Source organism: Eretmochelys imbricata, chromosome 6, assembly GCF_965152235.1.
Source record: "Eretmochelys imbricata isolate rEreImb1 chromosome 6, rEreImb1.hap1, whole genome shotgun sequence".
Taxonomy (NCBI): Eukaryota; Metazoa; Chordata; order Testudines; family Cheloniidae; genus Eretmochelys; species Eretmochelys imbricata.
The window spans coordinates 100,967,631-100,987,848 of record NC_135577.1 but is presented as its reverse complement, the minus strand read 5'-3'; the positions used below and the strand labels follow the sequence as shown (position 1 = coordinate 100,987,848).

Below are 20,218 nucleotides of genomic sequence, written 5' to 3'. Positions count from 1 at the left end.
CACACTCTCAGGAGGACCATGAGGTCTCTCTCTCAGTCCAACAATGCACAAAAAGTAGGACACACTAATATCAAGCGCTTACCCATGGTTCATACTGGTCCCACCACAAGAATTATATTTCATGCTAGCATATCTGAGGGATGCGTGTGTGAAAATTTTTTACACACACTCACACACTCCAAGATTTTTGGAATTTCTCATCTGACACTGAAAAAACTATCAATGAAGAGCAGTATCTAAACCCTGTCTCCTTATTTACAACTCAATACAAACATCCCAAAGCTACTCTCTTTCTCTAGGTACTGGCCCTTACGTCTGTAGTACCTGAGCACGTCACAGTCAGGGCATGTCTACACTCAAAATGCTGAAGCGGCACAAGTAGCAGGCCGTGAACCGTTGGTAGGACATGGAGCATTTGCTGGTGGTCTGTGCAGAGCTGGGTGGGCACGTCACTTGCTCTATCTTTTTACTTCCAGCTGCTTCTACAGAGTCTCTATTTATCTATTTTAGTTTCTTCTATAGCAGTGGTTTTCAACCTGGGGTCCCTGGGCTGTGTCTAAGGGGTCCGCGAAAGGTTGCTATTAACATAGAACAGTGGTTTTCAACCTGTGGTCTGCAGACCGCTGGAGATCCGCAGACTATGTCTAAGTTTTCCAAAGGGGTCCACACCTCCATTTCAAGTTTTTTAGGGTCCACAAATGAAAAAAAAGATTGAAAACTACAATTCTATTGCATTCATCACTGAAATTTTAAGTGTCAATCTTTGTTCTATAGATGCCTGTAAAAAGCACCTAGAAAAAAGGAGGGAGAACCAGCATAGCTGTCCCTAAGGGTACCTAATTAAGAGGAGCAGGGATAATAAGATTTGTTCTCAGGGAGTAGAGCTACCAGTGGAATTGTTTCTCATGTAAACAATTGCTGCAGTTACCATTAAGAAGTTGAGCCACTGTGAATAGGAGGGCTGATGTCCATGAGATACTCTATCAATATGTGGTCCACATTATGAAAAAAGTCTGAGAGTCCCCAGATCTAGATAATTTATTCTAGGGCTCTGTGCAGGAAATCCAAGGACAAGAAAGGACTGGAAACAGAAAATACATATAATTCACTTGTTGGGAGTCAGTTGGCTTCTTGAGAATTTACCAAATGTATCCACTGGTTGTTTCACATTTGATAAATTCAAGAATTTCACAACCAGTGGCATAAATATCAAGTCCTTATGGGTACATTTAACTTAACAGATAAGTGTATAATTTGTAAACTATGCATTTTCTCTCATGTCACTTTAAGAACAAAAAGTACTTACAATTCAGAAAGCCGATGAGTCATTTATTTAAGAATAAGCACAACTTGGATCAAATAAGAGCTGTGAAAGTTCAATCTACAGATTTTTTTTTCTTATTGCTACAGATTTTAGCATTTAACAATTTCTAGCATTTCAGAGAAATAAAAGGAAATGAAAATAGGTAACATTAAAATCATTTAAAACCAGGAACTTTTATAGAAAGCTACTGTAAGAATGAAGAAAGTATTAGATGCATGTACTTCTTGACCTGGTCTTCTCAGAATGCTCAGAATGGACTAGAAGTCTAGCTGCGTCTACACTGACACACAAATACACAGCAAATCTCAGTAAACCCATCCGTCCTGGAGTGAGAGACTGCATACCCATATATTCACTCTCCCAAAATGCACACAGAGAAAACCAAAACAAAAAGATGGAAAAGGAAGCTCTCTGAATTTACTCATAGGAAATGTTTTTGTTTTACATCCAGTTTAAGCAGGCTTTTTAACATATAGTCAAACTAGAACGTTTTATGAAAAGTAGGATGTATTCCGAGCAGATACTCTTCATATCCAATGTTGCTGTTAGCGCTAGGTGAAGCGTCTCTTAATCCTAGAATGACAATCAGCCAAAAACGAATCCAATACACACTACTTTTGTCAAATAAAATAAAGCAGGCCAAACGGTCTCTGACTCAATACTTGAGAAAAACTTGGAGTCAGGATATCACCTGCCATGTTCCAGGTGGGCCTTGAGTGCTTGATTGGAGGGAAGGCTTTGAACTGGGACAACTGCTTCAAACCAGCAGCCTTATAAAAAAAGCAGCCAGTTGCGAACTCAGTGAGCAGCAAACAGAGGACAGGCAAACAGAAGGAGTTTGCCTGTGAGTTCGCTTTCGGGGGGAGTTCCCACAGAGTGGTGTGTTTTTTTGTTTTTTTTGGGCGCCTTTCAGGCTTCTGCGAGCCGTAAATACAACACCCGAGGAGGCTCTTAGAAGGAAGACAATATGGATAGTGACCGATCAGCTGCTGTGATCTGCACAGGATGTGCCATGTTTGTCTTTCTCCCAGAAGACAGAAGTGACTTCGTCTGTATGAAGTGCACGCTGGTCTTCATATTGGAAGAGAAGATTAAAGGACTAGAGACCCTGGTACCAACCCTATGTTGCATCTATCCAGAAAATCTTCATTTTCTCTGAAGTCAGTGTTTGGTACTGCAGACAAAGTTGCTGAAGAATCAGAGAGGGCAATGCAGAATGGGGAAGAAAATTGGCAGCATGTGACCTCTAGAAGAAGAAGAAGAGAAGAGAACCCATGTACCCCCAACGCAGATAGAGGTAAGAAACCGTTTTCAGGCTCTCTGCACAGGTACTACAGCAGAGAATGGTTTGGAAGAGTCATCTGAGGGAAGGGATCAGAAGGAGACCCCATTGACTGGAAGGTATGGGATGCACTGTCCTAGGGATGGGGGTTCCACGATCACTACTCCCAAGATGAGGAGATGGCTGGTGGTGGTCGGGGACTCCCTCCTAAGGGGGACGGAGTTGCCATCTGCCGTCCAGATGGGGAAACTCGAGAAGTGTGCTGCTTGCCTGGAGCTAGAATTCAGGATGTGACCGAGTGTCTGCCGAGACTGATCAAGTCCTTGGACTGCTACCTCTTCCTACTTCTCCATGTGGGCACCAATGATACTGCCAAGAATGACCTTGAGCGGGTCACTGCAGACTACGTGGCTCTGGGAAGAAGGATAAAGGAGTTTGAGGTGCAAGTCATGTTCTCATCCATCCTCTGTTAAGGAAAAGGCCCAGGTAGGGAACATTGAATTCTGGAGGTAAATGCATGGTTACACAGGTGGTGTCAGAGAGGGCTTTGGATTCTTTGACCATGGGATGTTGTTCCAGGAAGAAGGATTGCTAGAAAGAGATGGAATCCACCTAACAAAGAGAGGGAAAAGCATCTTCGCAGGCAAGCTTGCTAACCTAGTGAGGAGGGCTTTAAACTAGGTTTGCCGTGAGATGGTGACCTAAGCCCAGAGGTAAGTGGGGAAGTGGGATACCGGAAGGAAACATAAGGAGGAGGGTGAAACAGGGGAGGCCTCCTGATTCATACTGAGAAAATAGGGAAATTGGCTAGTTATCTCCAGTGCCTGTACACGAATGCAAGAAGCCTGGGAAACAAGCAGGAAGAATTGGAAGATCTGGCACAGTCAAGGAACTATGATGTGATTGGAACAACAGATGTGGTGGGGTAACTTACATGACTGGAGCACCGCCATGGATGGGTATAAACTGTTCAGGAAGGACAGGCAGGGGAGAAAAGCTGAAGGAGTTGAACTGTATGTAAGAGAGCAGTAGGATTGCTCAGAGCTCCAGTATGAAACTGGAGAAAAGTCTGTTGAGAGTCTTTGGGTTAAGTTTAGAGGCGAGAGCAACAAGAATGATATAGGGTGTCTGCTATAGACCACCAGACCAGGAGGATGAGGTAGATGAGGCTTTCTTCGGAAAACTAACACAAGTTTCTAGATCACAGGCCCTGGTTCTCATGGGGGACTTCAATCACCCTGACCTCTGCTGGGAGAGCAATACCAGTAGCACACAGACAATCCGGGACGTTTTTGGAGAGTGTTGGGGACAACTTTCCTGATGCAAGTGCTGGACGAACCAACTAGGGGAAGTGCTCCTCTTGACCTGCTGCCCACAAAATGGAAAGAATTGGTAGGGGAAGTATAAGTGGGTGGCAACCTAGGCAGCAGCGACCATGAGATGGTCAAGTTCAGGATCCTGACAAAAGGAAGAAAGGAGAGCAGCAGAATACGGGCCCTGGACTTCAGAAAAGTAGACTTTGACTCCCTCAAGGAACTGATGGGCAGGATCCCCTGGGAGGCTAGTATGAGGGAGAAAGGAGTCCAGGAGAGCTGGGTTTATTTTAAAGAAGCCTTATTGAGAGCGCAGGAACAAACCATCCCAAAAGTGCAGAAAGAATAGCAAATATGGCAAGCAACCAGGTTGGCTTAGCAGAGAAATCTTCGGAGAGCTTAAACACAAAAAGAAAGCTTACAAGAAGTGGAAACTTGGACAGATCACTAGGGAGGAGTATAAAAATATTGCTCAAGCATGCAGGGGTATAATCAGGAAGGCCAAAGCACAACTGGAGTTCCAGCTAGCAAGGGATGTGAAGGGTAACAAGAAGGGTTTCTGCAGGTATGTTAGCAACAAGAAGGTCAGAGAAAGTGTGGGACCCTTGCTGAATGGGGGAGGCAACCTAGTGACAGATGATATGGAAAAAGCTGAAGTACTCAATGCTTTTTTTTGCCTCAGATTTCACAAACAAGGTCAACTCCCAGACTGCTGTACTGGGCAGCACAGTCTGGGGAGGAGGTGAGAAGCCCTCAGTGGTGAAAGAATGGGTTAAGGACTATTTAGAAAAGCTGGACATGCACAAGTCCATGGGACCAGATGCAATGCAACCGAGGATGCTGAGGAAGTTGGCTGATGTGACTGCAGAGCCATTGACCATTATCTTTGAAAACTCATGACAATTGCAAGAGGTCCTGGATGATTGGAAAAAGTCAGATATAGTGCCCATCTTTAAAAGGGAAGAAGGAGAATCCGGGGAACTACAGACCAGTCAGCCTCACCTCACTCCCTGAAAAAAATCACGGATCCTTGAGGACCTGCTCCATTCTGAAGCACTTGGAGGAGAGGAAAGCGATCAGGAACAGTCAACATGGATTCACCAAGGGCAAGTCATGCCTGACCAACTTAATTGCCTTCTATGATGAGATAGTTGGCTCTGTGGACACGGGGAGAGCAGTGGACGTGATATATCTTGACTTTAGCAAAGCTTTTGATAGGGTCTCCCACATTATTCTTGCCAGCAAGTTAAAAAAGTATGGATTGGATGAATGGACTATAAGGCGGATAGAAAGCTGGCTAGATCATCAGGCTCAGCGGGTAGTGATCAACGGCATGATGTCTAGTTGGCAGCCGGTATCAAGCGGAGTGCCCCTGGGGTCTGTGCTGGGGCTAGTTTTGTTCAACATCTGCATTAATGATCTGGATGATGGGATGGATTGCACCCTCAGCAAGTTCGCCAGTGACACTAAGCTAGGCAGAGAGATAGATACACTGAGCTCCTACCACTGCGAGCATCAGTGAAGGAAATTGCCTCATGTCCAGACAGACCTCATGTCAATAATCCCCTGTATTCTCCTCTTTCCTCCATGAGTTCTCCGTGAAAACAAAACAAAAACAAAACCTTTCTACATGGTAGGATTAGCGTGCAATTTTAGGGAAAATTTCCTAGCATAAACAAAGCCGCTGAGTTTCTGCAAATTTCTTGGGGTTCCTATTCTCATGTGTCTTGGGATTTGAAGAAACAGACTCATATCCTCAACCTCATGCAATAAATTAAAGCAGCTGTTAGAAGGAGAACACACTTATTTTACAGCTCCTGTTTCAAGCCCTGTGTCTGCAGCAGATAACACCCAACACTAGTTTGCACTATATTCACATTTGCAGGGCTTTCTTTGCAACCGTATGGGCTACAGCCTTTTCAAAACAAGATATCACTTGGATTTTGCAGATTCTGATATAACTGACGGGGCTGCCTCTTCTCAAGCAACAGGAGGCGGCCCCAACTTTTGCTGAAGGGTTGGAAGGGATGCTGACCTATCAGACTCCTCCTGTGGAAAATGGGTAATTTCTGGTTGGTTTAGTGTGGGTTTAAATCTGGTTTGTTTGTTTGAATAGGTTTCCTCTGTAATACATTTAATCATAGAGTAAAAAGTATGTGCTTGGAAAAGCTGTGTGGTCACTGCTAAATACCACTTTCATTATACTCTCCATCACTCATGAAGGAGGGGGTTTGCCCCACAGCACCCAGCTCTGGTTCCCGCCATCCCACTGGTTCCCAGTTCCCACAATCAGACTGTGGCCGCTTTCTGGTTGCGAGCAGGTCAGGACACCCCTCTACAATAGGGGAGGCAGTAACTAGCAGAACTGGGTGGTGTAATGGCAGAGCGCTCTCCCTGCTGGCATGATGGAGGGACGATGGGCCAGGCCAAATTTGAGTGGCGCTGCAACCTGGCACAGGGGGTCCTGCTGTTTCCTGTCTCTGCTTCCATTATGCTCCACCGTAGACACAGGCTTCACCTCATAGGGAGCCCATGCACCAGGTTCCTCCTGGTCTTATGCTCCAGCTCCAGCCCCAGCCCACACTACCCAGCTCTGGTTACGTCAATATGTTTGGGACGTATGGAGGCACATGAGTTTCTGAATTACACATGTGCAACCGACAGAGCTGTCAGTTATTATTATTGAGTGGCCCTGGGGAAACAAGTTTATTTCTACTTGTTACTCAAGTCATCAGATTCTGAAATAAGCATAGTCCCTTTGGCTGAGGGGACTTTTACTTTTGCTAGTCCCCACCTGTGTTTTTTGAATTATGTTTTTTAAGACTGATAAATGCATATATGTGGGAAAGCAAGAAAACAGAGCAGGAATCCACTGCCTACACATACTGGACTTTGTTCCATCTGTAGTAGATGTGAGTTAATAATGCAAAGAGATCTGTCCTTTAAATGCCTCACCATTGTCTCAAGTAAGCTCACTTTGCTTGGCAGCAGCTGTAGACAGCAAAAGCCAGTTTGCCAGAACATTGTTCACTCCCTTGAGGTCAGCTGCTGACAAAGTCATCAAATAAATCTTGGCCCAGCCAGGCGATAGTTTCTGCCTGAGTCATTTCATATCTATCATCAGCAGTTATTAAAATGAGCTTCTTTTTCCTATTTCTTACAGAGTTTATTGAAACTAAAATTATCACCCCTTCTAGTGAATTATGAGGTTCTTATTTCACAACCCAGCATTGTCACTAAAATGGTCTGTTGTACATCAGGAGAACAGCATTTGAGGGTGTTATTACGAGTCTTCGGTAATTCATAAGGACTTCTGAGAGCAACATATTTCGCTTCCTAATGATTTTAGTGATTAAAAAAAAATCAGGGAAATGCCACTACCACCATTGGAAGTCACCCAATACTTGCTTTCAATTGCTTAGTAAGTGTCAAGAGTGTGATGTGGCACTTCTCCCATAATAAAAAGCCAAAGCAGGAAACTATCAATTCTATTGTAGCAATTAGAGACTGTAATTACAAATTATTATGCATAAATATTTTCATAAAATCTCATTCTTTAAAAGTGCTCTGTTGGTTAGTTATATACTGTCAAATTAAGTGATGAAATTATGTGCTTGGTGAACATGATCTTGGAGGGATGAAGAGAAATTTTGTTCCCATGGAAGATACACCGAAGAATTTTTATCCTATAGATTGTTTTCTCCGGGAGCCAGAGAATCATCTCCCTGAATAGGATGAATTTTGTAGGCCTTTAGGAAGGAGAGAATTTGAACACTTTCTGAAAGACCAACTGTTGATGCTGCTATCATATTGATAGCAACAGATTCATGTAGCACTATCCAGCCTTTGAGGATTTGTTTTGTTTTCTACCTAGGAATTATTTTTAGCATGCTCATCTACTTTTTAATACTTTGCAATTATATGGCATTTTTCATCTGAAGATTTCACACAGCTTTACAAATCTATCCCGGTTTTGCATGAGGAAAGTGAGGCTCACACAGGTTAAAGCCAAAATTTTCAAACACGTTTTCTCTAAATTTGGGTACCCAACCAGACATAGCTAAGTCTTGATTGACAGAGGTGATAAGTACATGCAACTTCTACTGACTTCAACTGGAGTTGTGCATGCTTAATATCTCTGAAAAATCAGACCATAAGTGTTAAGGTAACTAAAAACTGAGCTAAGCAAATGTAGTGGATGTACTTGAACATTTTTGCCTATTTGCCCTACAATGAGCCAAGTAGCAGAGTAAGAAAGGAACCCAGGCCTCCTCACTCTCAGTACTCTGTTCTACTGCTTCCCCTCATCAAGTCTCTGTTCTGAGAGATAATATCTACTGAGCATATCCAGTAGCAATGCTTCAACTTTCCAATTTTGCCTTTGATAAATAGATTGGAAACTACTGATACCACAGTGACAAAGAAATTTGAAAATCTGCTCTTACAAAGCAGTGAGTCAAGATGGAACTGTACAATGGCCATCATCAGTGGATTTCAGGAAAGTGAGTGATCAGAGGGGATTAGAAATTTTATTTTCAGCTCCAAATGACAATTTATGTGTGGCAAAATATGGTTCTCCCTTTCTGAGCCCACAGGACATTGTACTCAACAAAATGGGTGCAGCAAAAGATCTTAAAAATAGAGATTAATTAGCTCTGAAAGTATGACACCACATTTCTGCTGAGTTACACAGAGTCTGTCCATAAGAATCATAGAACCATAGGGTTAGATGGGACCTCAAGGTTAATCTAGTCTAACCCCTTGCCAAGATGCAAGATTCATTGTGTCTAGTAATTTCAGAGAGGAGTTAGCAAAAGATTCTGAATCTTATTCATGAAGTATTGCATATTACTGTATTTACCATAAGGAGACTACGAAAACCCATTTAGGTACCAAATTCCTGCCTGATGTATGGGTAAACACGGGGGTTTTCTTTAAAGCACTAAGTTCTATAACTAACTCCCCCCCTTCCCAAAATTAAACAAAATAAATAATAAATAAGTATATAATGGGATAGAATAATGTGGTTACAGCCTCTTTTTGGAAGATATTAGCATTTGCAACCTATCACAGTATCTTGGCTTTTGTTGCTGAATTATGAACTTACAAATGCTGAAGGCAGGAAAAGGACACCAAGTTCATAGGAACGTATCATCAGTTGGGTGCCATTTTTCTCCAGAGCTCCCCAAGCAGCTTTGGAAAGATTGGCACTGCAAAGAGACAGACAGCAGTTCAGTGTGGCACAATCTTCAAAGCAACAAAACACTCAAATACAACAGCTGCAACAACAATGTACTTGAAGTAGAAGTAAAACCTTTCCCCATCCAGAAAGTCCTTTCACAAAGAGAATAATTAGGGCCTTGTTCCTCATTACTATTCCCTCAGTACAGTGGGGAACTGTGTAAGTGCCATATAACAGGGCAGTTGTGCAGTACATATATGGATAAGTACTACGTATTATGAAATTCAATATGAATTTAGTATAGTTGATGCTCCCAGATTCACAATGTGCAAATAACCAACTTCAGCCTTTGCATTATTACCTGGGAACCTGAATAAGGAATCGTGAATAACCAACCAAATTTGGCCTTTTCCCTTATCTATCATCCTTGGAGATGAAAGGATCATTCCCTAATTGGGACTACTTTACATTTCTTGAGACATTTATTATCGAATAGGTATGGAAAATTAATAAAGCATAAAGCATTTTTCCCTCATTGACATTTTTTCCTTTGATAAACTCCATGAAGATTTATTACTTTATAAACATATAATTTTTAAAGCAAATGTTACATTATACTTTTAGCCCATAGTGTCCCTGCTCCCTTATCAGCCAGGGAATAGCTCTCAATTTGAATCTGAATAAAAAAAAATATGTGGTTCTGTCAAGGTTCCTTCCCCACTCTGAACTCTAGGGTACAGATGTGGGGACCTGAAAGAAAAACCCCCTAAGCTTATTTTTACCAGCTTAGGTTAAAACTTCCCCAAGGTACAAAACTATTTTACCTTTTGTCCCTGGACTTTTTTGCTGCCTCCACCAAGCGTCTAACAAATATAACAGGGAAAGAGCCCATTTGGAAATGTCTTTCCCCTCAAAATCCCCCCAAGCCCTACACCCCCTTTGCTGGGGAAGGCTTGATAAAAATCCTCACCAATTTGCATAGGTGAACACAGACCCAAACCCTTGGATCTTAAGAACAATGAAAAAGCAATCAGGTTCTTAAAAGGAGAATTTTAAAGAAAAAGAATCACCTCTGTAAAATCAGGATGGTAAATACCTTACAGGGTAATCAGATTCAAAACATAGAGAATCCCTCTAGGCAAAACCTTAAGTTACAAAAAGACACAAAAACAGGAATCTACATTCCATTCAGCACAACTTCTTTTATCAGCCATTTAAACAAAACAGAATCTAATGCATATCTAACTAGATTGCTTATTAACCCTTTACAGGAGTTCTGACCTGCATTCCTGCTCTGGTCCCGGCAAAAGACAACACAGACAGAGAGAACCCTTTGTTTCCCCCCCCCCCACTCCAGCTTTGAAAGTATCTTGTCTCCTCATTGGTCATTTTGGTCAGGTGCCAGCAAGGTTGTCTTAGCTTCTTAAACCTTTACAGGTGAAAGGCTTTTTCCTCTGGCAGGAGGGATTTAAAGGTGTTTACCCTTCCCTTTATATTTATGACAGGTTCCATTATCAGAATCTGTTCCAATAAAGAAATACAAGGCTTCATATTAAATTTGAACTGATAAACACATTAGTAGATGCCTTCTAGCGGGGGGGGAGGGGAGGAGAGGAGGGAGATTGATTTTGCATTAGTGATCTGAGTTGGCTGGATCAGTACCTAGTTTGGAACATAAGAGCTGACATATTGGGTCAAACCAATGGTCCATCTAGCCCAGTAACTTCTGTCTGACAGTGGCAGTCCCAGAGCTTCAAGAGGAATGTACAGAAAAGGGCACTGAAGAATCCTCACCAAACAAGGAAGGAATTTAAAAAGCCATTATACAAAAACTGAAAACAAGTGCTTCTCTAATATTTTGACCACTAAGGATATGGACATGAATATTATATAGAAGATATGCTGACAAACATTAATCTATTTTCTTCTATTAATCTTTTACCTTTGTGAAAATAAAGACTGTTTTCTTGAAGATAGGCTTGAGAAGAAATTTTATAGCTTGGGAAATGAGTAAACCATATTTCATCTTTGAGTATTTGTCCACATGGATCCCTCTTTTGGTGCTCACGCATGCGAGACTGGATTCTTTTGGCCAGCAGGGTCCATTGGGGCCACGCCCCTACAGGTCCTCCCACCACCCAAGGGTATAAAAGGGCAGGCGCAGTCCCTAATGTCCCTCAGTTCTTTCTTATCACCCATGGCAGCAAGACTGAACCACTGCACTGTCCGTCTGCTTTCCTAGAAACCAGTAAAGAAAAACTAAACCACTGTGCTAAAAATCCAGAGATTAAATCTTGCCCCTCATATGACTTTCTATACTACTAAGTGATGGGCATTCTAGGTGCCTTTTTGTTTAGGCAAGGGGCATATTCCAGAATGCTGCTCCATCTGCCACTCATTTTCCAAAGGCCCATGAAGCGCAACTGAGATTATTCCTTCTTGAGTGCTCCAGGAAGGCCTCTTTGAACACGGAAAGGAAGGACGTAACAAAGGCACAGTCCCCTGCCCAGTCCCTCTTAATGAGCACCCTGGAGAGCCATGATTCTACCCCAAGCTCCAGGGAAACATTGGACCCCGGTCATGGGCTTCAATCTCTGTCGCAATAGCTTCGGAAAGGTGCAGGAGGGATCATCACTCCAGAGTTGAGTTGAGACACAGGTCACCCTCCCCCAGGCCCCATAAAAAACAGATACAAAAATCACCATAGGTCTCACTCTTCTCAAACTCAAAGGGAAGCCAACAAAAGGCATGGACCTCAGAGACCAGCCCCCAAGTATCTTTCTCTGCTTCTATCAGTCCAAGATTCATGTGCCTATCAAACTTGGCCCTACTAGGCACCCTGGGGTATGCAACCCCCATACTTGCAAGCCAGTAGCTACTGCCCCCACTCCCAGGGCTAGATGCTCTTCTCCAAAGAGGCAATATAGATCTTTCCAGCCAGGCAAATTGATACAGCCTCAGATACTAAAGAGACGGGAGAAAGAGAGACACGTACACCAGGCAGATGAGGGAGAACAATTAATCCCGGCCACAATTCCCTTATCCTTCCCTAATGAGGCAGTGAACCCTCCAAGGTCTTCTCCAGTTGATGATTTTAAGGCATTCCAACATATTAAACGCATGGCAGAGGCTCTTGACATAACAGTGGAGGAGGTGCAAGAGAAACCACACAAACTGCTAGACATTCTGCACTCTCCCTTCCTTGCTTGGTAGGTTGGCCATACTGATAAATAAGGGGATTACTGGAGCTTCCAAAAGACCCCCTGCATCAATTCAAGCCATATCCAAATGTTCTGACAAAAAGTTATCAAGCCCCTTCCAAAGGATTTGAGTACTTTTATTCTCCCCCTGTAACAAGGGTCTCTTGTTGTAGCTACTCTCCAGAGATCCAAATCCTAAACAAGGGCTTCCCAAATCAACACTTAGGGAGAAAGACCTTAAAGCTGGACCTATTTGGATGAAGGCTGTTTCTCAGCCAGCCTCCAGATGCATAACTAATTACCAATCGCTTCTTAGAAAATTTAATTATTTACACTAGTGTCAGTTTATGAACAGGTTTATTTTGGAACACAGGGAAAAACTAAAATCTATAATGAATGAAGGGCAGCTGTGTGAAAATGAAAAGTTAATTTAAAGAAAGCTGATTAGGCTCCTAGGTGAACTGGTTCAAATCCACACAGATTCTCTATGATTCTGACAATGAAACAAATAAGACACACCACACAACAAAAATACTAACCCAGGAACCTATCCTTGCAACAAAGCCTGTTGCTAACTGAGTCCATACATCTATTCAGAGGACACCATCATAGGGCCTAACCACATCAGCCACACTATCAGAGGTTCGTTCACCTGCACATCTACCAATGGGTATATGCCATCATGTGCTAGCAATGCCCCTCTGCCATGTACATTGGCCAAACCGGGCAGTCTCTAAGTAAAAGAATAAATGGACACAAAGCAGATGTCAAGAATTATAACATTCAAAAACCAGTCGGAGAACACTTCAATCTCTCTGGTCCCTCAGAGACCTAAAGTTGCAAGTCTTCAACAAAAAAACTTCAAAAACAGACTCCAACGAGAGACTGCTGAATCGGAATTAATTTGCAAACTGGACACCATTAATTTAGGCTTGAATAAAGACTGGGAGTGGATGTGTCATTACACAAAGAAAAACTATTTCCCCATGTTTATTTGCCTCCCCCTATGTTCCTCACATGTTCTTGTCAACTGCTGGAAATGGCCCACCTTGATTATCACTAGAAAAGGTTGTTTTGGTTTTTTTCCCCCCTCTCCTGCTGGTAACAGCTCACCTTACCTGATCACTCTTGTTACAGTGTGTATGATAACTCCCATTGTTTCATGTTCTCTGTGTATATAAAATCTCCCCACTGTATTTTCCACTGCATGCATCTGATGAAGTGAGCTGTAGCTCACGAAAGCTTATGCTTAAATAAATTTGTTAGTTAGTCTCTAAGGTACCACAAAGTATTCTTTTTCTTTTTGCGGATACAGACTAACACGGCTGCTACTCTGACTCCTTTTTATAATTTACAGATAAGCAATCCTTATAAATCCTAAAAAAAAAAAATCAAAGAGGTTCTATCTACTTGGTTATAAACACTACTATTGGGGGAATTCTGCACCAAAAAATTAAAAATTCTGTATATTTTATTTATCAAAATAACAATATAATCATGCCAGTTATAATTATTTTGGTAATTTATTCCAAAATATTTGTCAGCAAGTACGTCTGTAACAATACAGACCTCCCCGCCCCAAAAAAAGGTGTTTTTTTTTTTTTAACAAATAGATTCCTTACTAGGCATATTAATACAGAACTCTGTGTAATTCACTTGAATTATAATACAGAACAGTATTTCCTGCACCTGTCAGAAGCAGTGCAAAGGCTGTGGGGAGTCAGGGGTAACAGAAGAGCTGAGGGAGAGGGAAGGAGCCTAGGAGTGAACCTGGAGGTTGTTGGGTGTGGGTGGGAGGTTTTTCTTTGGGGGGGGGGAATTATTAGGGTGTTGGAAAGTCTCCCCCAGGCAGATCCTGGCTGACCCCAAGCCTCTCCCATTCAGTCAGGCACATCTGCCCCTGTCCCCGCGCCCCTCCTCCCCATGGGTCTCTGGAGCCCCGCCTTCCCCATCCTTAACAGTCACCCCACTAGCTCCTGAGCCCATGCTCCAGTCTGTCCCCCCACTTGCCATTCTGAACCCTTGTCTGTGACCCCCCCCCCTCCCCCAGCAGCCCTGTGTGGCCCACTCTGTCCTAACCTGGCTCTGCTAGAAGGATGCTGTGATGAACTCTACTTCTGGGGGAATTCTGCAAACACTGGGCATAGAATTTTGTATTTTCCCACATAAAATACATTTTGCCTCAGAAGTGCTGCAGTTCTGCCTTTTGCCCACCAGAGGCTGCTGTGGTGCTAGAACAGCCAGCATGAATGTCTGTTCTGGTGGCACAGCTGCCTCTGCTGGACAAACGGCAGAACAACAGCACTTCTTAAGCAAAAGGTTTTTTATGCGGGAAAATACAAAATTATGCAAGACAGATGAATTCTGCACATCCGCAGAAGTGCAGAATTTCCCCAGGAGTAAAACACCCACTAAGAAACTCCCAGCAATACAATCAGAATTTAGCTTGTTGAGTATTTTAATATTGAAATAAATTAAATATTCCTTCTTAGATTTCACTTTTATGTGATTCCCAACTGTTTCATGACTTCCCGCCGCCCCCATCACAGATAATACAAATCTGAATAGTACACTGATAAGCAGAAGTTTGGAAATTCTCACTTAACAATTCACAACTGACAGTTTTATGATTCTACACAAAGAAAGAAACACACATCCAATGAGTATCTTTTAAAGGACTATGTTTAGGGGTTTCTTAAACTCGGCAAACTCTTTTTCTGGTGCTTTCCCATGTGGACTTTACAGATGCTCATGCATGCAGCCATGCTTTCAAACCCTCGAAAAAAAAAATCAAAAGGCCTAGTTAATAAAAACAAAAGAAAAAAACCCAACAGGTGTTGGAACTCTTCAGTTCTTCTAGTCTTTGGACTCATGTGGAACAGGAGATGTAGCTGGGCACAGCACTTTCATGCTAGCAGGCTCTTCAGGTGCTGGCAGACTAGTCACAGACTGGCTTAGCCTGTTTGTTGCCATCTTCACTTTGTTTCCCCTACAGTGGCAAGCCTTGGGTAACAGGAGCATCAGTCTTCCCTCAAATGGCTTGTAGACCCAAGGGATAATGGTCCTTCATTTTCACGCATTGAGAGGCTCAACTGCTCCCCTTTATAGCACCACCTTCAGAACTCTTCAGGCCAATCTGGTGAGAAGTATGACTTGGATTGAGACAGCCTGGCCCAGTCAGGTTAGAGATGGATAATATTTAGATTAGTGTCCGATTAGAAAAGTCATGCTTAAGCCAACAATTTTATATTATATATTATATATATATAAAATTGTTGGCTTAAGCATGACTTTTCTTATATATATGATCCTCTCAACAAAAAAAATCAAAATGAAAGAGGCACAAAACCACTTTTGAGGAAGTTCACAAGGTCCCCCCACTTGGGATGAGAAGGTCATGCTGGTCATGGTCCCACAAGAAGTCTTCTCTTTAAACAGGTACAAAGACACACCTCAGATGTGCAAATAATGCATTAAGAACTCCGTGATGAGAACATCTTTCACAAGTGTGGGATACACATCCCTAGACCTATTTGACACAGATGACAGCAAGTGTCAAGCTCCAGGGGGGACACCAGTCTGGCTCCCTGTCAAATGTCTTGACCATCTGCCTGGACACCAGGACTAATGTATGTCATTCTGCCAATCCCCATTATACTGAGAAGTCTGAAGAAGCTAAAATAAAATGCAGGATCATGATCGTCCCAGCATATGCCAGGCAGTTTGGTATTTAGATCTCGTGAATGTCTCAAGGTCAATTTATCAGCAATATCTGCACACCACCATTTTTTCCCATCTGACAGTGGCAAGATTTCTTCCATTCTGTGAGAAAAATGTGAGCCCTTCCCTCTTGGGAACCTCAATATAGTGTTAACAGGGTTCTCAGATTCCCTGGCCAGACAACTCTCTGATCATCCAAGTCTGACCTCCTATATAAGAGGCCATAGAATTTATTCAAAAGGAATTATTTTGGACAAGAGAATACCTTTTAAAATAAACAACAAGTCTTGATTTACAGATACCATTTGAATCTCAGTAAATTGTCCCAATGGTTAATTAATCCTCACTGTTTAAAAAAAAAAAAAAACAACCTTATATCCAGACTGAATTTATCTAGATCCAATGGCGGAAGTTGAAGCATGTTATACCTTCCTCTGCTTGACTGAAGAGCCCATAATTAATTTGAGTTTCCCATATAGGTACTTACAGATTGTGTTCAAGTCGCCCTATAACATTCTCTTTGTTAAAATAAATAGATTGAGCTCCTTAGAGTCTGTCACTGTAATACATGTTTTCTCATCCTTTAATCATTCCTGTGGCTCGTCTCTGAACCCTCCAATTTTTCAATGTCCATCTCAAATTGTGGACACCAGAACTGGACGGAGTACTCCAGCAGGGGTTGCACCAGTACCAAATATAGAAGTAAAATAACTTGTCTATTCTTTTCTTGAGATTCCTATTTATGCATCCAGAGATGGGGGGGAGCAGAGCTTTGCGTCTCTGGAGCCGTTGTGTTTTGGGAAAGCAGAAAACATCACAGAAAGCTGGTTTGGACTGGCACAAAGAGCACCAGGAGCAGAGGTTGTGGAATAGAACACCCCCAAAGGAGCCCAGCAGTTAAGACCCTCCTGAGAGCTGGAGCAATTCGGAGATTGGCAGTGGACCCTGGATGACTTGTGCACACAGGACAGAACTCTGTCCGCCTCTCCCAGTCTTCTTCTTACGTTACACCCAGGCCTGGCCAGCCTCACGTTGTGCGGGTGTGAGTATGAAAGTGGGTTAGGGCTTGGGGCACAAACACTTTCTTTCTTCCTCTAAGTGATGTGGGGACCCCCCCCCCCCGCACTCTCTGCTGTTATTTTATTATTTATTAATAAAGCTTTAAAATTTAGACTCTTGGAGTGTTCTGTCATCTCCTTCCCAAATGATCCTGTGGCCTCAGCTTGATCACCTGAAGCCTAAGGCAGAATGGTAACAAATCTGTCATACGTACCCCCCCTTCCTCCCCCAAAATCTTTTGTCAAGAGTCACTGCTTCCCAGGATAGAGTCTCCCATCTTGTATGTATGGCCTACATTCTTTATTCCTAGGTGTATAAATTTAGCCATGTTAAAATTCATATCGTTTGCTTGAGTCCAGTTTACCAAGCGATCCAGATCGCTCCGTATCACTAACTGGTGTTCATTATTTATCACGTCTCCAATCTTTGTGTCATGTGCAAACTATCACTGACTATTTTATGTTCTCTTCCAGGTCACTGATAAAAATGTTGAATAGGGTAGGGCCAAGAACCAATCTTTGTGGGATTCCACAAGCAACACAACCACTCAATGATGATTCCCTATTTACAGCTACATTTTGAAACACGTCAGCCACTTTTTAATTCATTTAAGTGTGCCATATTAATTTTGTATTGTTTTACTTTTTTTTTTTTAATCAAAATGTCATGCAGTACCAAGTCAAATGCCTTATAGAAGCTTATGGATATTACATTAACACTATTATCTTTATCAAACTTGATATCTTTTTTTGATGAGAGTATCCAAGTTAGTTTGACAAGATCGGTTTTCCAGTACACCCACCCCCAAGACCACCTTTGGGACTTTAGCAACCTTCCAATACCACCAACCAGTCAAGACTGACTTTTTAGTAGCCATTACATCAGCTTGACTGGTGGGGGGAGATTCAGGCCCTCATGGCAAGCCCCCTTATATACGTTTCATAAAGACAGTGTTGTTTTCAGGCCTCATCAAGTTTTTGCCCCAAACTGTTTCAGAATCCTATATGAACACATTAATTAATATCTGAGTGTGAGAGAAGACAACTGACTCAACCTTGGGGAAAGCTACTTCATATTCTTGATGCAATAAGAGCATTACCATATTATCTTAAAGGGACGAAATTACTCAGGAACACACCTAGGCTGCTCATGGGCTTTGCAGAGAAAGTTAAGGGTCAGGCAATATCCTCACAGAGATTAACAATTCGGACCTTCAAATCATAGAATATCAGTGTTGGAAGGGACCTCAGGAGATCATCTAGTCCAACCCCCTGCTCAAAGCAGGACCACTCCCCAACTAAATCACCCGAGCTAGGACTTTGTCAAGCCTGACCTTAAAAACCTCAAAGGACAGAGATTCCACCACCTCCCTAGGTAATGCATTCCAGTACTTCACCACCCTCCTAGTGAAAAAGTTTTTCCTAATATCCAACCTAAACCTCCCCCACTGCAACTTGAGACCATCACTGCTCGTTCTGTCAGTTCTGCTACCACTGAGAACAGTCTAGAGCCATCCTCTTTGGAACCCCCTTTCAGGTAGTTGAAAGCAGCTATCAAATCTCCCCTCATTCTTCTCTTCTGCAGACTAAACAAAGCCTCAGGCTCTCCCCATAAGTCCTGTGTTCCAGTCCCCTAATCATTTTTGTTGCCCTCCGTTGGGGGCTTTCCAATTTTTCCACATCTTTCTTGTCATGTGGGACCCAAAACTGGACACAGTACTCCAGATGAGGCCTCACCAATGTTGAATAGAGGAGAACGATCACGTCCCTTGATCTGCTGGCAAAGCCCCTACTTATACAGCCCAAAATGCCATTAGCCTTCTTGGCAACAAGGGCTTACTGTTGACTCATATCCAGCTTCTCATCCCCTGCAACACCTAGGTCCTTTTTTGCAGAACTGCTGCCTAGCTGCTTGGTCCCTAGTCTGTAGCTGTGCATGGGATTCTTCCATCCTAAGTGCAGGACTCTGCACTTGTCCTTGTTGAACCGCATCAGATTTCTTTTGGCCCAATCCTCTAATTTGTCTAGGGCCCTCTGTATCCTATCCCTACCCTCCAGCGTATCTACCACTCCTCCCAGTTTAGTGTCCTCTGCAAACTTGCTGAGGGTGCAGTCCACACCATCCTCCAGATCATTAATGAAGATATTGAACAAAACTGGCCCCAGGACAAACCCTTGGGGCACTCCACTTGATATTGGCTGCCAACGAGACATGGAGCCATTAATCACTATCTGTTGAGCCCCACGATCTAGCCAACTTTTTATCCACCTTATAGTCTATTCATCCAGCCCATACTTCTTTAACTTGCTGGCAAGAATACTGTGGGAGACCGTATCAAAAGCTTTGCTTTAGTCACAGAATAAGATGCCCACTGCTTTCCCCTCATCCACAAAGCCAGTTATCTCGTCATATAAGGCAATTAGATTAGTCAGGCATGACTTGCCCTTGGTGAATCCATGCTGACTGTTCCTGATCACTTTCCTCTCCTCCAAGTGCTTCAGAATGGATTCCTTGAGGACCTGCTCCATGATTTTTCCAGAGACTGAGGTGAGGCTAACTGGCCTGTAGTTCCCTGGATCCTCTTCCTCCCCTTTTTTAAAGATGGGCACTAAATTAGCCTTTTTCCAGTCATCCGGGACCTCCCCCGATCGCCATGAGTTTTCAAAGATAATGGCCAATGGCTGTGCAATCACATCCGCCAACTCCTTTAGCACCCTCGGATGCAGCGCATCCGGCTCCATGGACTTGTGCTCTTCCAGCTTTTCTAAATAGTCCCGAACCACTTCTTTCTCCACAGAGGCCAGGTCACCTCCTCCCCATGCTGTGCTGCTCAGTGCAGTAGTCTGGGAGCTGACCTTTTTCGTGAAGACAGAGGCAAAAAAAGCATTGAGTATATTAGCTTTTTCCACATCCTCTGTCACTAGGATGCCTCCCCCATTCAGTAAGGATCCCACACTTTCCCTGACCTTCTTGTTGCTAACATACCTGAAGAAACCCTTCTTGTTACTCTTAATATCTCTTGCTAGCTGCAACTCCAAGTGTGATTTGGGCTTCCTGCATGCCTGAGTAATATTTTTATACTCCTCCCTGATCATTTGTCCAAACTTCCACTTCTTGTAAACTTCTTTTTTGTGTTTA

General features: G+C 42.9%; 1 protein-coding gene across 1 annotated transcript in view; it reads right to left on the bottom strand.

Annotated features, from left to right (window-relative positions):
- Positions 1-20,218, bottom strand: part of TDP1 (tyrosyl-DNA phosphodiesterase 1) — a 116,323-nt gene that overhangs the window by 34,738 nt on the left and 61,367 nt on the right. The window contains exon 14 of the mRNA XM_077819249.1: positions 9,027-9,129. Within this exon, the coding sequence (XP_077675375.1) occupies positions 9,027-9,129 (103 nt within the window). The remainder of the gene's footprint in view (positions 1-9,026; positions 9,130-20,218) is intronic.